This window comes from Nelumbo lutea, chromosome 2 (assembly GCF_056320005.1).
Source record: "Nelumbo lutea isolate HS-2025 chromosome 2, American lotus-T2T, whole genome shotgun sequence".
NCBI classification, from domain to species: Eukaryota; Viridiplantae; Streptophyta; class Magnoliopsida; order Proteales; family Nelumbonaceae; genus Nelumbo; species Nelumbo lutea.
This window is the reverse complement of record NC_142685.1, coordinates 63,127,808-63,146,096: the sequence shown is the minus strand read 5'-3', so window position 1 is coordinate 63,146,096 and position 18,289 is coordinate 63,127,808. Positions and strand designations below refer to the sequence as shown.

At 37.8% G+C, this 18,289-nt stretch overlaps 2 protein-coding genes across 2 annotated transcripts; both read left to right on the top strand.

Moving 5' to 3' along the window:
• Positions 1–7,956: 7,956 nt before the first annotated feature.
• Positions 7,957–12,606, top strand: LOC148871151 (GDSL esterase/lipase At5g03610-like). The gene is made up of 5 exons (XM_088967417.1): positions 7,957–8,408; positions 8,536–8,760; positions 9,618–9,889; positions 11,681–11,978; positions 12,122–12,606. The coding sequence occupies exons 1-5, from the start codon at positions 8,360–8,362 to the stop codon at positions 12,343–12,345; spliced, it is 1,068 nt and encodes a 355-aa protein (XP_088823543.1). The 5' UTR covers positions 7,957–8,359; the 3' UTR covers positions 12,346–12,606.
• Positions 12,607–14,657: 2,051 nt separating this feature from the next.
• On the top strand, positions 14,658–17,912 carry LOC148871150 (GDSL esterase/lipase At5g03610-like). Its single transcript, XM_088971071.1, has 5 exons — positions 14,658–15,016; positions 15,114–15,326; positions 15,725–16,002; positions 16,540–16,843; positions 17,407–17,912. Exons 1-5 carry the CDS (start codon positions 14,959–14,961, stop codon positions 17,619–17,621), a joined length of 1,068 nt encoding a protein of 355 aa, XP_088827197.1. The 5' UTR covers positions 14,658–14,958; the 3' UTR covers positions 17,622–17,912.
• Positions 17,913–18,289: the final 377 nt, after the last annotated feature.

The following is an 18,289-nucleotide window of genomic DNA, read 5'->3' as shown; positions in this document are numbered from 1 at the left end:
AAGTGAAGTATAGGACTATGTCCTAAGGAGTTGTTGAACCATTATGATTGAAAAAATCTACTCATTGAGTTGGGTGTGTGAGATTCAAATCCTATACCATTGGGGCTTGTGGGTAGCGATGTGGGAACATCTCGTGTGTTGCAGATCCCGAGTGATGTCATTGTACTATGTACTTCCCTGCGCCATCGCCATGAAGAGCTATGCACTAAGTTGGGTATATATGATATCTGCAATCCAACTTGAGGGGGAATGTTAAGACGTTTGAGGGTCCTCTTTTTCATTTTCTTTTTGGTATTAATCATTGCCCGACACCCCCTTAGTAGGGGTGTCCATGAAAAACCAAAAAACTGAACCAAACCACAAAATGCAATTAACCGAACTGATCGGTTCGGTTTCAATTTGGATTTTTTGAAAAACCGAAGAACCTATTCGATTTTCAGTTAACTTGCAAAATAACCGGTGGTTAACTGAACTGACCGGTATATATATTTATATGTATATTTTATAAATATTTTTAATATATGTCACATATTTTCTATATTATATATAAATATATACTTATATTATATTTATAATAATCTATTTATAAAAAAATTATATATTTTTAAAATATTTATAATATATTATATATCATTTATTATTTACAATATAATATTATACATATATTTATATAATATATATTATAAATATAAAAAATTGAAAAGCTAAAGAACCTGTTGAGCAAGAGCAAGTGAAGAGAGGAGAGGAGAAGAGAGAAGAGAGGTGAGTCGAGTGACTGAAAGCCCTCATAAAACTAAGGGGCGAAAGAAGGATTTTATTATTTATACTAGTATAGTCGAACAATATAAACAGAGGAGAAATTACAACAATACCATTATGGTACTAAACCTGAATACATAAACAACTGACAACACTCCCCCTCAAGTTGGAGCATAGATATCAATCATGCCCAACTTGTCACAAAGATCATGATGTCTGGAAAGGTTTAAACCCTTTGTAAAGACGTCTGCAAGCTAGTTCTCAGAAGTGACATAGGGGGTACACACTTCGCCTATGATAACTTTATCTCTGATAAAATGCTTGTCAACTTCGATGTGCTTTGTTCTATCATGTAGCACCGGATTGGCAGCAATATTTATAGCTGCTTTGTTATCACAAAATAGAGTTATAGGTTTGGTCACTAGGAAACCCAACTCCCCCAACAAATTCTTTATCCACATGCCTTCAGCAACCCCATGGGCCATAGCACGATATTCAGCTTCAGCACTGGATCTAGCTACCACATTTTGCTTTTTACTTCTCCATGTAACAAGGTTCCCTCCTATAAAGGTGCAATAGCCATTGGTAGACTTTCTGTCACTTTGGGATCTAGTCCAATCTGCATCTGTATAAACTTCAACTTTCAAATGTTCGTGCTTTTGAAACAACAAACCAGTACCCGAATACTTCTTTAGATATCGGAGGATACTCTCTGTTATTTCAAGATGAGAAGAACAATGAGCATGCATGAACTGACTGAGGACACCAACAGCATATGCCATGTCTGGGCGAGTCATAGAAAGGTATAACAATCTGCCTACAAGCCTCTAAAACTGTTTCACATTCTTGAGTGATTTACCACAATTGTCACCTAATTTATGGTTGGGGTCAATGGGAGAGTCAACTGGCTTCACTCCCATCTTTCCAGTGTCCTGAAGTAAATCTAGGACATATACCCTTCTTTGATCGGGCAACTTCAATTCCAAGGAAGTATCTGGCATGTCCTAGATCCTTCACTTCAAATTGAGTGGCAAGAAAAAGTTTCAATTTCTGAATTTCATCCTCCCAATCACCAGTAACAATTATGTCATCCACATATACAATTAGAGCAGCAATTTTACCTTTTCCTTTTTTTACGAATAGTGTGTGATCTGATTGACATTACCTGTATCCTTTCTACTGAACTGCCACATGGAATCTACTGAACCAAGCTCTTGGTGATTGCTTCAGCCGTATAAGGACTTCTTCAACTTGCACACTTTCTGTTCATTGCCTTGGGCTAGAAACCCAGGAGGTTGAATCATGTACACTTCCTCTTCAAGGTCACCATTCAAGAATGCATTCTTGATGTCCAGCTGGTGTAAAACCCAATCCAGATTAGCCGCAAGAGAGAAAAGGACTTTAATGGAATTCATCTTGGCAACAGGAGCAAAAGTTTCTACATAATCAATTCCATATACTTGAGTAAATCCCTTTGCCACTAAGCGAGCTTTATACCTTTCCACTGTTTCATCAACCTTATGCTTGACTGTGAACACCCATTTACATACAACTGGAACCTTTCCCTTAGGAAGATCAACAAGTTCCCATGTGCCATTTTTGTGAAAGGCATTAATTTCTTCCCTCATGGCATTTGTCCATTCAGGAATTGAAAGAGCTTCTGCCACATTTTTAGGGATAGGGACACTATCAATAGAGGTAAGAAAGGCACGGAATGAGGATGAAATGTTCTCATAGGAGACAAATTGGAAATGAGATGTTTAGTGGTGCACAATCTAACACCCTTCCTGTAAGCAATAGGACAGTCAAGATCATTAGCAGTAGAGGAATCATTTTCAATAGATTCAAGGACATCATTGGGAGCCAAAATACTTGAGTGAGTATGATCCTCCCTCGAGGAGTCTAGTGGCACTAGAGGTATAGCTTCCAAATTCTCTACAGCTCTTGGATTTGGTTGGCCTTTGCAATGACGAGAAAAAACACGAAAAGGTGGAGGGTCAGGGAGAGAGGGAAGCTGAACCAGTTTCTCCTCATTTCTACACTCCCCCTGAGGAGAAACAGGATAGAAATGCTCATCTTCAAAGAAAGAAACATCCATGGAGATATAGAATTTACGAGAAACATGATCAAAACAACGGGATCCCTTTTGAGTGAAGGAGTAACCAAGAAATATGCAAGGGATAGCACGAGAATCCAATTTCCCATGGGTGGGAGACAGATTTTGGACAAAACATCGACAACCAAAGACACAAGGAGAAATGGGAAGAAGGGGAGCCTTAGGAAAGAGAAGTTGATGTGGGGCTTTGTACTCTAACAGACGAGAGGGCATACGGTTTATAAGGTAAGTGGAACAAAGAACAGCTTCAAGCCAAAACCATTTGGGAACATTCATATGAAGTAGTAAACCTCGAGCCACTTCAAGGAGATGTCGGTTCTTCCGTTCGGCCACACCATTTTGTTGTGGTGTGCGGGCACAAGAGCTACGGTGAAGGGAACCATGCGAAGCAAAAAATTCCATGAGGTCACTATGAAAATATTCTTTTGCATTATCCGATTAGAAAATTTGGATTTCAGTTTGAAATTGAGTGAAGACCATCCATTGGAAACCTTGAATGATTTTTGGTACTTCTTCCCTGGTTTGCATCGGGTATACCCAAGTAAATCTAGAATAATCATCAATGAAGGTAATGAAATACTTGTAGCCACTCTCAGATGGTAAAGTAACAGGGCCCCACACATCAGAATGAACAATGTGAAACGGAGATTCAGATTTACTATTTCTTTGAAGAAAATGAGTTCTACAATGCTTACTCAATTGACACGTTTGACAAGAAAAATCAGAAACAAACATTGACTTAAACAGTTCTGGGAATACAACTTTCAAGGACTCAAAAGACAAATGACCAAGACGACAATGCCATAAATAGACTTTTTTCTTACAGGACTGACTCAAAGACTGACTCATAGACTCTATAACATGAAAACCAGCCTTATTCTCTAGCATGTAAAGTCCATCAGCCATACGACCCCTACCAATCGTCCTCCCCGAGGCCAGATCCTAAATCACACAATGAGAAGGGAAAAAAGTCATTGATCAATTCAAGGAATTAGTAACACTACTAACAGAGAACAAATTAATGGGAAAATTTAGAACATGAAGAATATTAGAAAGGGTAAGACCAAGAGGAAGAGAGAGAGTTCCTTGACCAGCTATGGAAGAATATGATCCATCGGCTAGTCTCACCTTGTCTCTTCCAGAAAGAGGGTGATAGGTTTGAAAGTAAGAGGACGTACCAGTCATATGTTTTGATGCTCCAGAATCAATGATCCATGGAGAGTCAGGGGTGTGAGAAGCAACATGGAAAGTAGTGGCAGGGTTACCTGATGTAGATGCAAATGAGGTTGAGGGAGGAGTATCCATCTGACGAATTGCTCTACCATAGAGCTCTAAATGGTCACGGAAGGAACTCATAATGTCCTCCCTCGAGTCAGGTCCAGTGAGATGTGTCTGAGTCACAGTAGAAATGGGGGGCTGATTCTCCCGAGTAGCCATGTTGGCCATGTGATGTTTCTTTGTACTTTGCTGTTCGTACTTCTTATTCACCTCTGAACCTTGCTTCTTAGTAAGATTTTGAGCTCATTTTGGTTTCCCATGAAGATCCCAACAGGTATCTTTGGTGTGTTGGGGTTTCTGGCAATGAGTGCATCACAATTTTTTCTTATCTTCTGTTTTTTTCTGGAGATCTCCTTTCCGGGAAAAAGATCCCGCACCAGTAGATACACCCCCTTTTGCAGCTAACACAACAGCATCCCCACCAGGGTTGTTCATCAAATTTCTCTTGCTTTCTTCAGATTGTACAAGAGCATAGACTTCCTGAATAGAAGGGAGATCCTTAGAGCTGAGAATCTGAACCCTGATAGATTCATACATAGGATTCAGACCATGTAAGAATGCAAACACCCTTTGCTGGGAGACAAACTGTTTGTACTTCTTAGCATCCTCATCACACTTCCAATCCACACTCTGATAGTGATCCAACTCCTTCCAGGCAGATGTTAAGTCAGAGTAATAGATCGATAAACACCTCTCCCCCTGTCTACAAGTAGAAGATGTTACCTGCAGTTGATAAATTTTGGCATAGTGTCGCAATTCTGAATATGTAGACTTTGCTTGTTCCTAGATTTCATTCGCAGTTTCAGCCCACATGAAATTCTTCCTGATTTGAGGTTGCATGGAAACCAAGAGCCAGGACATAACAATATTGTTCTCCTGATTCCATCTATCATATTCAGCACTCCCGGAGGATGGTTCTTTTATCCTCCCATTAATATAGCCTATCTTCCCCCTTGTCGTGATGTATAATTTGATCCCTCTTGACCACTCCAGGTAATTTAAACCATCAAGAGGGACAACAGCCATGGGAAAGGATAGGTCACCCCCACCCATTCTATTAGGCATTGAGGAAACTCCAGATGTGGCTGAATCTTCACTGCCCATGATATCTGAATAAAAAGTTAAAACAACAACCAAAAAAAAGTACAACCGTACAAGACTATTTCAGAGATAGGTACTTCTGACCATTGGTTTCACTAAGAACAAAAGAAAGAGTACTGCTATTGCAGTACAAGAACAGGTCCTTCTGACCTACAATTTCACTAAGAACAAATAACAAACTGAACACTGCTGTTGCAGTACTGAAACAGGTCCTTCTGACCTACGGTTCCACTGAAACAAGTCCGCACACTACTGTTGCAGTACAAGAACAGGTCTGAATGACCTACTTAGTAGGGCTGATAGCTAACTAGTCAAGAAGATCAATAGGGTAGCCGAACAGTCAATTAATAAGATTAATGTTGAGCAAACAATTAGTCGGCCAAAAAACAGACCATCAACCGTCCACAATACCAACAACAAACAGTTCAAATACAGTTACTGTGTTAAGGAATACAATCGCTTAACAGTAGGGCAGCCGAACAGTTCATCAGTCGAATAGACAACAGTAGGGTAGCCGAACAATCATCAAACAGTTCAGCAAACAATAGGGATCCAAACAGACAAGGATGATAGTCCACAAACCATAGGCATCAACCAGTAGGCATCAAAACAGTTCATCAGTTCATTAGTCGAACAGACAACAGTAGGGTAGCCGAACAGTCATCAAACAGTTCAACAAACAATAGGCATCCAAATAGACAAGGATGATAGTACCTCTTTTAGTTTCAGATGATAGTCTCTCTTATGGTAAACCAGATCTCCTTGACTGTAAACCAGAGCTCCTTCTACGAATCCTCAAACAATAGGCATCCGAATAGAAGATGAGCACTTTCTGAAGACAGAACACCCTCTATGAACTGAAAACAATAGTCTCTCTACAGTCGAGCATACAAGAGGAGCAATTTCTAGGCTGGAAGACGAAATGACTCTGTAACTTCTGGGTCGAACTGACTTCACCAGATCAGGAGTTCAATTGGAGACAGCATTGGATGCAACAGTAGTTAGCTTGACACCACCCTTCAGGCCTGGACGACCTGCTCTGATACCATGTTGAGCAAGAGCAATTGAAGAAAGGAGAGGAGAAGAGAGAAGAGAGGTGAGTCGAGTGACTGAAAGCCCTCATAAAGTTAAGGGGCGAAAGAAGGATTTTATTATTTATACTAGTACAGTCGAACAATATAAACAGAGGAGAAATTATAACAGTACCCTTATGGTACTAAACATGAATACATAAACAACTAACAACAGAACCAAATTGGTCAAAAACTGAAACCGGTAGACTGGTTAACCGGTGGTATTGATTCGGTTTTGGTTTGAAGAAATGAAAAAACTGATACCACCGGTTTAGTTTGCAAAATATGCCCATGGTTTGGTTAACCGAACCGTGGACACCCCTACCCCTTAGGGGTCATTACTCTTTTAAGTGAATAGTGCAACATCACATCAATAGCTCTTTTCTTTGATAATAGTGGGATTCAAAACTGCACTACCACTAGGACTTCATCCAACACACCAATGGGGCTACCCCTTAGTTGGTTAAGGGATCATCTCTTTGAAATTGTTTAAAGGGTTACTTTTCTCTTATCTTTTCTTCTCTTATTTTCTTATTTCTTCCTTCTCACATGGGTTATCTTTGACGGATTACAACAACAAATCCACCAACATGCCCATGATTCCATTACTTGACTTTGTTTAAAGGGTCCATAATAAGGAGACTAAAAATTGTTATTATTATAATTATTATATGAAATTGTCACGTGAAAAGCAATACACGTCTGCTATATTCAACATTGAGAATAGACAACTTATTAAATTATTGAAAAAGACAAAAAATGTAATGTATTGATTGATATGTATTGGCCTGTATGGATTGATATGTATCATTCTAAGACCTCTCTACCGGCCCCCCTAAATCGATTATGAAAAAAAAATAAAAAAATACAACTACAGCAGTATTGATTCGCCCAATATGGCCCCTCGTATCGATAGTTTGAACCTTGCGACCAATTCTGAATGACAATCTCCCATATATAATCTACTAGTTGCCCCCTAAAACCGCATCCTGTTGCCTCTAAATTTACTATTTAGCATCAATTCATGGTGAGGATTCATCCCCTTGTACAGTAAGCCTAGAACCTGAACTGAACTGATTAATCGTTCTCCCTAAAATATTATATATAATTACTAAAAACAATCCATATAAAGAAAAATCACATCTCTTCACTAACTGCCAAAATAATTAAATTTCTTAAGAGGTTTATCACATGCATATATTTCCAGCATGGGCATGCTTCGTCTCTTCATGGTCCTCTGTCTCTCCATACTAACGAACAAATCTTAATAACGAGAAAGTTACACGAGCGATGATTTTAATCTCTGGGTCATGACAGCCCTACTGTGTCAATCATAAACAGAAATTCGGACAATAAGATAGCATTGTTTATCAACTTACTGGTCAATCCAAACCGTCAACTATTGTTCTAAACTTGAGGGAATTTTCTTCAGACTGAATTATTTCAACTATAATCTACTCAAAGAAGAAATATATATACTTCAGTTTTGCTTTTACCCCTTTTACAATGGTAATTAATGCTTTCTTGTCGTTCAACAGAAATTGTCGCTAATGTTGTTCACCCATGCCTACTCTCTGTATTCAAGGAAGAGACAATCAAATATATATGTATCACAAAGTTTGCAATTGTGCTAAAGATCCGACCCCATATGGTTCGAGCAAGAGTTTCTAACTCGCCAAGTATAGATCAGTTTGAGTTACAGGTGCGTGGGTTAGCAGGGTTAGGTGAACACGCACTACTGTGAATTATGGTTTGTAGATTTCTCCACATGACAGAACATTTAATCCCTTCATGGCTTCAATTCTATCCAATTGACCAATTATTTTAGTTCTTTTTAAGTGGCTCAAGTGGCATATAATCTTCGAGAAAAGACGTGATGGGTTCAGTGATGGTCCCCAAGAACAAAGAGGTTGCCATCAAAAAGGCCAACCATAAATCAGGGTGGTATCGCCTCAACTTTCACGATATCTTTTTCTCCTTTCCCTGTTTCGCCTTCTGAGAGAGAGAGAGAGAGAGATTTGTTTCTGCTCTCATGGCAAAGGAGATATTCCATTTGCTCTTGTTTTTCTTACTTTTAACTGGTAAAGATAAGAAGGGTTTCTTCTTGCCCACAGTTGTTTTTGATTTCTTAAATTTGTCACTACTTTCTTATTTTTCCTTCTTTTACGTTGTTGATAATATTGTTCTTCAAATTCCATTGTTTAACAGGAATTCAAGTGGTTCAGAGCTCATCTCATAATCATCACCACCACCGCCACCGTTATCACATAAAGCTTAATTCTTGCAAGCTTTTTGTTTTTGGAGACTCTTATGTTGATACTGGGAATAACCCGGTATCGGAATCTAGATCGTGGCATAAACCGTATGGATTAACTTTTCCCGGTAAACCAGCCGGTCGTTGGTCAGATGGTCGAGTCTTCACCGATTACTTTGGTGGGTTTCGAATTTCATTTTAGCCCCCCCAAAAAATCAACTCTATATTCCTCCTACCCCAATCAATTGTGGGTGTTGATAAAACATTATTATTATTATTTAAAAAATAAAGGTACGAGACCTGATTTGAAATGAATAAGCATTGATTCTTATAGCAAAATTTAAGAAAACATGTTTTTGATTGAGTGATGTATTTCCTGTTTCTATAACTAAAACCGGAGAAGTGTTCTTAGTTTGTGGTTTTGAAAACGTATTTTCACTCTAGTGGTAGGATATCTTGTTCATAAGCTGATAAGCATTTGTCCCCATGAAGCCTTGGACCAAATAAATAGTAGTTCATATTATTGTTATTGTTATTTTCATTTATGTTTCAGACCCAAATCCATTAAAATGTGGGTTTGGGTTGCTATGATCCATAAAGGATATTTTGATGGAAGTGCCTTGTGGAAGTGAAGACATTCTTTTGTATTTGTTTTCATAAAGCATCTTCTTAATTCTTGGTTTCAGAAATAATTTTATTCTTGAAATCAAATTGAGAATATTTTCAATGTATTTGAAAAAACCCCAAATTTAAAAACATGTTTCATGGTGGAGAACATTCTTACATCTCAATCTCAATGGATATTACATATGTATACAACCCGAAACGCCACATATCTTGTCTGACCCTTTACTGTCAAGATTTTAATTTTTAGATATATGAATTGAAATAATTATTTTTAGTCAGAATATTTAATTACTAATGTATTATTTAAATGTAATTAAATTATTATTTTAATTCCATAATTTTTAGAGCTATGAATTGAAATAATTAATTCCTAAAATCTTTTACTCATTCTTTTTATTGCACCCTGCAGCTTCGGTTATTGGAATCAAGCCTCCAATACCTTACAAGTGGATAAAAGTGAAGCCAGAATTGATAAAATATGGAATAAATTTTGCTTATGGAGGAACTGGAGTTTTCGACACCCTGAGCACTGATCCCAACATGACCATACAAATCAATTTCCTTCAAAATTTCATCCAGGAGGGTGTCTATTCCAACCTAGACCTCAACTCATCCATTGCTTTGGTCTCAGCTGCTGGCAACGACTACAGTGCCTACCTCTCCAGAAATGGAACCTTAGAGGTGACTGACTATATATCCCACTAACAAATCCAAATTCTTTTTATTAAGATCCCAAGCCTTAATTATGATTCTTTCTTTATTTCAGTTTTCTTGTCCTTTATATATAATTTGAAATAACCAGGTTTTGGTGTTCTAATACGCAAAATAATCCAGTCTTGTGAAAGCTTTTACCTTCTATGGTATGAATGCATTATTTTTTTTTTCTATTAATTTCTTTTTAATTGCTACAATAAACAAGACCTGAATATGTTATCTGAACTCTACGTACCCAGATTATTATATGCTAAGTTTTTAATCATTTTTGGGTCCCACCCTTTCAGAATTATTATACTAAGTTTTTAATCATTTTTCAGTAACCTACTTTCCTGAGCATTATCCATGTTCTTTTTTGTTTAAATTATTTGGGGAAATGTATCTTGTGGAGGCATTTTTTACTATATTAATTTTTTTATTTATCTTTTATTTGGAAAACCCAATTTTCCCAAGTGTAAGAAGGGTTATTTATCCGGGCAAGTAAATTCCTGGAAAAATCGATTTTGCCATGGATCTCACATGTTTCTGAAATACTAACAAAGATAGACTAGCTGATGGTAGGTGATGAGGGCGGATTTGGCCCTCCAATAACATCATGACACATGGTATCCCGAAACAGCTGGACGACACCCAGATGCCACTTAAGCGATGATTTAGAGTCCCAAATCGTAGTTCGTCTTCACCCCGACCTGGCAACCTACCTTTATCGCTGATTTGGTGACCTCGACCACAACTTAGGTCGGCTTGCAGCACCTCGTCTAGGGCCGACCTGTAACACCTCGTCACTGGCCGAAGTGACCTTGACGCGAGGCACAACCTCTCTCGAGGGCTTTCCGACCTAACTGAGGACCAGACGATGACCTATAAGATGTGCTCGCCGACAAATTCGGCATGCATACCCCGACACTCAGGTTTCTCTGAAGTTGGCCCGCATACCAAATGTTCTGGAAGATGGTCAACGTGCATAGCGGTTACCTCCAAGGATTTTGGATCGATAAGGCACGACCTCCCAGAAATCTCGGATGCGGTGCATGAAGCCTACACCAAACAATGCCTATATAAAAGCACAAACCGCAATGACACAGGGTACGCGTGATTATTTTATTCACTAGCATTCAAGCACTCAAGTATTCAACTTGCATCCATAGTATAGTACTGACTTAAGCATTGGAGCGACCTTGCCGGGTTAACTACCCCAGGTTCTCTGATCTACTATTTTGCAGATTGGTCCAGCTCGCCACGCAAGTGGAGTTTGAATCGTCTTCCAGCTAGGAGTGTCTAGATCGCACACCATTAATAGGGATGTTTTAAAAAACGACCCAAAATCGGAACTGTTATGGCCACCGATTTACGGGTTGATGGTTTGATTGTCCGATTTGAATGGATAGTTTATTTTGACAAAAAAAATAAAAGGAATAATTAAAATAAAAAAATGACCAAAACGATTGAATGGATCAGATGAATCGATAGCTCAACCACTCGGACCAATAGAATCTTGACAAATTTAATGATTTTTGGCCAGAGACAATTCGAAGGCCGAACAGTCCAACTGTTCAACGGCAATTCGAAAACCATAGAAGAAACCACAATCCAATTAATAAACTTTCCACCTTCAAAATCTCATAAAACTAAAGGAGCCTAAGAATAAGTTAACCAAGACATCCATTAAAGTGACTCTTTATAACCAAGAAATCCAAATTAAGAAAATTTCTGACAACCTATCTATTTACATTGCTTTTTGCCTTCCCAAAACGACAGGGTTTGCCAGCTCTCATTGTATCGGTAGTTAATCAACTGGCCTCCAACCTGAAACGAATTCATAGCCTTGGGGTGAAGAATGTAGTAGTCAATGGTCTCCAGCCAATCGGGTGTGCTCCTTACATTACAGCCTCATCTTCAAGCCGGCAGAAGTGCAATGAAACTGTAAACATATTGGTGAAACTCCACAACCTCTTGCTGAACCAGGCCGTGAATAAATTAAACAGTGAGACCAATGGCTCTACATACAAAATTATTAATCTCTACAGTGCATTCACGACCGTTTTGAACAATACAGGTGATTCCTTCTCTACCTGCTTCTCATTTAATTAATGCCTAAATTTTTAACTATTCTGCTTTTCTGTTGCAGTCATTTTAGATTCGTATTAGTTTTCGCTTCTAATTTAACGTAATATGGAACTCTGTGACATCTTCTTGCAGGAAACCAGACGTTTACTAATCCATTGCAGCAATGTTGCAAGGGTAAAAATCCCACATACACATGCGGAAACACAGAGAATGGTGTGGAGATGTACACAGTATGCGAGAACAGGGAGGCAGCTTTCTTTTGGGATGATGTGCATCCTACACAGCAGGGTTGGAGTGCTGTTTTTTCAGCTTTGCAAGCTTCTTTACACCAACTCTATTCCAGTCCCATGCATTGATTAGTCATCCCTACAAGCAACCCTTTTGTTTTATCTTAATAAAATGTTTGTGTTTCTGTATTTGATCTGACCTTTGTTGGGTAGAATAAGTTGGGGTCAGCCGGTGTTCGATCAAATTCCTGAATATCATAGTAGATGATTTAATGTGGAGAGCCACTCCACATTTGCTTATTGGCTCTTGTTAGCTTTGAATAATAGTTTCTCTATATCCTATGAGGAACATATTTCACAAATTTAACCTATTCGAACCTATTGGAAGAATCCTTTTGTCTCTTCAATACATCATTCTATGGTAGAGGTGAATATCGGAAATTATTAATATATAGATTTTAAATATGATACATTCATTAATATTGGTTGTACGTTAAATGAGAAGCACGTGAAAATTGGCCCATTGAGGTGAATATTGGCATGTATACTTGGACTGGCTGGGCCAGTGGCAGGTGGGCAGATTTATGAATTCGGATTTGGTCTTCAACCATCTCATAGCCACTTGTATCTATGTATTTATTAGCAATATCTCTTCATGAATAAAAAAGATACTTTCAATGCACAAAACGATATGAGGACAATTTTGTAAGGATCAAATCTGGTCTCAAGTTTCATTTTCTCTTCCCTAAACGGTACTGTGGGGGACTGGCGATCAGACAACGACTAAACGAAACCTCTTGCCATTTTCTGGTCTCTTCCTTGTGTGGCTTGTAGTGAAAACAAAACCTCTCTTTTCCCATCTTTTCTTTGGTAGAGAGTAGAAACGGGAAGTAGCAACCCATGACAACTAAAGGTAAAACTAAAGTTTTATGTTAAAATCCACAATATAGAAGGTTATACTCATATATATCCTGTGTAGTCTGGTTTTACCTATATTTTGGATTTTAGTATTTTTTTTTTTTAATTTTCTACGAAGTTGAGACTTGAGAATTGACCTACATTTTTAGCAGCTTGTTTCCTTTAATCTTTGTTTCCTTCAATCTTGGGGCTACACAATCAGCATAGACTAGCCCATCCCCTAAAATCCATATATACTAGGAGTGTCAACAGTATCTAAAAATCCAAATTTAAATTTGAGATTTGACGTAATTGAATTAAATTTAAATAATGCAACTACCATAATTGGTTGAATTTGGATATAACCTGATTTCTTTTTATATATTATAGATAATATAAATAATTTATATTTGCATATATTTTATATAAACTAAGGGTTCGACTATAACGCCAGAAAAACTTTATCAATCAAGCAATATTATAAAAGCTGTAAACAATCAAGTGGCTTGGTTTTCATTAAAATTGGTAGGGGGTTTTGATTGGTCAAATCTTTTCTGCTATCATGTCTTTCCATCATTATAGAATAGGATTGCCCATATAGGGGTGTCAATTCAACTGGATTTGGTCCAATTCGGTCCAGTCCAATAAATATTTTGGACCATTTTGAACCGGTCCAGAGACTGTTCAATCTGTTCAAATTCATGTTAATTTAGATTGGTTTCAACTCAAACCTGGTCCATTGACACCTATGCTCTTATCTTCTATCAATGGACCAGATATTGGCTCAATCTCATATAAATTCATTATGAACGGACCAGGTCCAATCCAATGGTCCGTCCAATCCATCCAAATTCAATATATCTTATTCGTCTATCTAATTTGTCCAAATGGATTTTGATTAATTTGGACGGAGTACAACCCAAAACTGATCCATTGCCTAACTATATATATATACATTAATTGAAATCAAATCTTATTTTCAAAATATCATGTTTTTATCTAGAGGTTCTAAAATACTATTCAGGTGGCTAGGATTGTCCTCCCCATTACATAGTCCAAATTTTTTTAATTAACATTCACATGCATAATTTAATTAACATTCCTTTATGCTGACAAACAGGTCTTAATAAAAGGGATAGCCAATCATAGAGATAAAAGCTGAGACAAGACAAAATCAAAGAAAATTGAACATGTCTATTTTTAAGCCAAACAAGTGATGAAAATGAATTTAATTGCAGTTCTTGTGGTTGTGGTCGGTGGGCTCTTCAATGAAAGCCAGCACTATCTTCACGTATATCATTACTCTAAATGGGCCAATGTTCAATTATCTTAAGCTTGGCTAAGAAGGGACGGCCAGGATGTAACAGGAATGGAAATAATAGCTGATCATGAGCTGAAATATCTGTCTGCATCCAAAGTACAGAGTCAAACATTTATTACAAGGTTTGTAAGTAAGCCAAAGAAGCACAAAATGTCAAAGTGAACAAATGGATTGTTATTGCCAAAGTTTGCAATTCGGTCACAATTCGGTGGGTGTAGGTGGATCTACAACCCACCCATTTGACCTATCAAAAAAATACTCATTTAGACCTTAAATGGGTGAAACCCACCGACTAGAGAGAGAAATTGCAATGCATGCCCAACGGGCACCCATTTTGCAACCCATACCCAAATTAATTGGTTCTTTTTTGAAACCCACAATTAGGTTTAGTGAGTTGTAAGCGGCTGCAGGTCAAGTGCCACATATTCTTTTTCTACTTCTACTCGTGAGGCGGTTTAAGCTTCAAACCCGAGAGAGAGAGAGAGAGAGAGAGATTGCTTCTTCGCCTTCCAGCTTCTGCTCTGATGGAGAAGAAAAAGAATGAGATGTTCCGTCTACTCTTGTTTTTCTTTCTTCTGATTGGTAAAAAGACAAGAAGAATTTCTTCTTATCACTGTTAATTACTTTCCATCGAACAGAGATAGACTTCTGATTGCTTACTTCTTGCTTCAACGAACAGGGATTGAAGTGGTTCAGAGCTCATCTCATCATCATCACCACCGAAGCCATGATTATTGTTGCAGCAAGCTTTTTGTATTTGGAGACTCATACGTTGACACTGGGAATAGTCGGGTATCCGTTTCCGGCGGGTGGCATAAGCCGTATGGGATGACCTTTCCCGGTAAACCAGCAGGCCGTGCTTCTGACGGTCGGGTCTTCACCGATTTTGTAGGTGGGTGAATTTCCTGCACTTCCTCCGACTTCTTATGTACTTAATTTTTTTTATTCAACCTAGCTAGGAAGGGTCTTTAATAGGCCAAGCCCAGACCAAAATCTAAAAGGCCAGGCCTTGGGCTGCCTTTCTAATCCATAGCTTACTTCATGTCCAATTTTAAGGCCCATGTGCAGACCATGAAGAAAATATCATCATATTTTAAATCTTTGATCAGAGTTTTGTCATTTCAATCGTTGATCAGAGTTTTGTCAAACATTGCCAACTGAGTTGTCCGATACCCTTAGCATACACCATCATCATCAAGTATCATAGTTTAGGTTCTTATCTGAACACCGTTGGTTTTTGTTTCAAGATTTTCTTTCTTTACGAGTCTTAATTCCTAAAATATTATGCAGCTTCGTCAATTGGAATCAAGTCTCCAGTCCCTTACCAATGGATAAACCTGGGAGGGCCAGAACTAGTAAAATATGGAATAAATTTTGCTTATGGAGGAACTGGGGTTTTTGATACCCAAAGTAGTTATCCAAACATGAGCGTGCAAATCAGCTTCTTTCAACAACTCATTCAGGAGGGTGTCTATTCGAAGCTAGACCTCAACTCATCCATGGCTCTGGTGTCGGCTGCTGGCAATGACTACAGTGCCTATCTTTCCAGAAATAACGGCACATTGAAGGTGACTATTCTGAAACTATCCTGAAACTAAGAATATTCTTTTTAGAGGCTACAAATGGGAGGAACTGAAAATGTTGTGAACTCTAGCCAGGTTAATCACTTAGCATATTGAGCCAACTTATAGACATTACTAATGCTGCATTTAGCATTCCTTATTTTAAGGACTTATCTCCATTTTGGGGTTAAAAATTCAATGTTTATAGGGACATTTTAACTGCAAAAAGGAGATAAGTCCTTAAAATAATGCAGACAAAGATGTTTATCATATCTCTGCAGTCTAGCCCACCAGCCCATTTTCTTAATTTTGATTTTATTGTATCTAGTGCTGTCATTCTGTCAGGGTCCGACCCGATCGACCTGAACTGATGGGGTTGGTTCCGGTTCTGAATATATTATCCCGATTCGGTTCTTCCATTGAAGTGACTGTTATATTAACCATGTAAAGAAAAATGCTGCTAAAACTTTGTGATCTTTCCTTTTGTTTTCATTTATTTATTCATTTGCTTGTTTGTTTGTTTTGGTATTCCCTAAACAACAGGGTTTGCCCACTCTCATTGAATTGGTGGTTAATCAACTGGTCTTGAACCTGAAACGAATTTATAGCCTTGGAGTGAAGAAAGTAGTAGTCAATGGTCTCCATCCACTTGGATGTGTTCCTCTAATTACAGCCTTATTGTCATACCAAAAGTGCGGCGAAAATGAAAACACATTGGTGAGATTCCACAACCTCTTGCTGAACCAGGCTGTGGAGAAATTAAACAATGAGACCAATAGTTCTACATTCAGAATTCTTGATTTCTACAGTGCATTCATGTCCATTTTGAGTAAGAAAAGCAACACAGGTGTGTTCCCTTCTCTACCTGATTCTCTACTGAAACAAAGTCTCCATCTATTTTCAGTGTTTAATCTGAAAGTACTTTAAGTTCTAAATGATATCAGTAAGTCCCCGATTTACAGCCCTACTGTGTTTCCACAGTACTATTATTCCAATAACATGTTACTGTACTCTAGATGGATCAAATGCAATTATACATAGTAGTTGCATAAATTGCATTAGTTATGACTACAAGAACTTCTGATTGATTATTGTAGTATAACACTACAAATCATTCAATAAGCTAAATAATAATGACTGTTATCCAATCTTACATGATAATGGAACTATGTTGCTAATCAGATTTTCAATAAAAGCTCAGCCAATAAATAAATATAATGTGGTAAAGAAATATAGTTACCACAGTAAACAAAGCCTACATTAAGCTTATGATGTCCACAGTCAATGCACTTTCCGTGAAGTTATTCTTTCTTTTTCCCTTCATCTAAAATGCAACCAAAGTGAAGTTTTATATTAGGTATCATTTCCTATACACAAACAGTAATTAAAGCCTATCTTCTTGTATTGCAGGAAGTCTGAAGTTCAGTAATAGATTAGAACCATGTTGTGTGGGTATAGATTCCGCACACGCATGTGGAAGCACAAATGAGAATGGTCTGAATATGTACAGAGTATGTGATAACCCTGAGGCAGCTTTCTTTTGGGATCTGGTGCACCCTACTCAGGAGGGTTGGTGTGCTGTTTATTCATCTTTGCAAGCTTCTTTAGAACAAATTTACAAATAAGTCTCAATCATCTCTCTACTAGTGATAGTTGCATGCATGAGTACAACCTAATTTCGTATATTTTTGTTCTTATTTTTACAAATGTAATAGTTTTTTCGCTTTTGGTATGTTGGTGTTCCATCAAATTAAACTGAACCCTCATCATAGATTCAGCGACCTGTTTATTCGGTTTTCCTCTCTTCAGAACTCCCAGTGGATGATGTAATGGACACAGCCACTCCATGTTTATCCATGAATTGGCTTTTAGTAGTTTACTTTGCCAATAAAACGAACTCGAAATCTTTTAGCCCATGATTCTTGCTAGTCTGAACTTTTTAGCTTTGCAAAAGATCCCTTTCATTAACTAAGAACTGGGTTCATTGAATCACCTGATCGTCCAAAAGAGGAGGTCTTGATTTGTTGATACAGAATTTCTGTAAGGTCTTGATTGACTTCATAAGAACAATAGCAACATGTTTTCAATGGTTTTGATCAAGAAGAAACAGAAAAGGAAAGGTAAGAACAAGGAAAGAGGAGGTAAAGGTTTATATTTATGAAGAAAATGAATGATTGAATTCTGAAACTACCCTAGAGGCCTTTTATCTCCTTATATCTGAAATCATATGCTAATTTTCGAAATTAGTTCAGTGATTCTCTCTGAAAAATTCTTGCATTAGAAATGGTAGTGG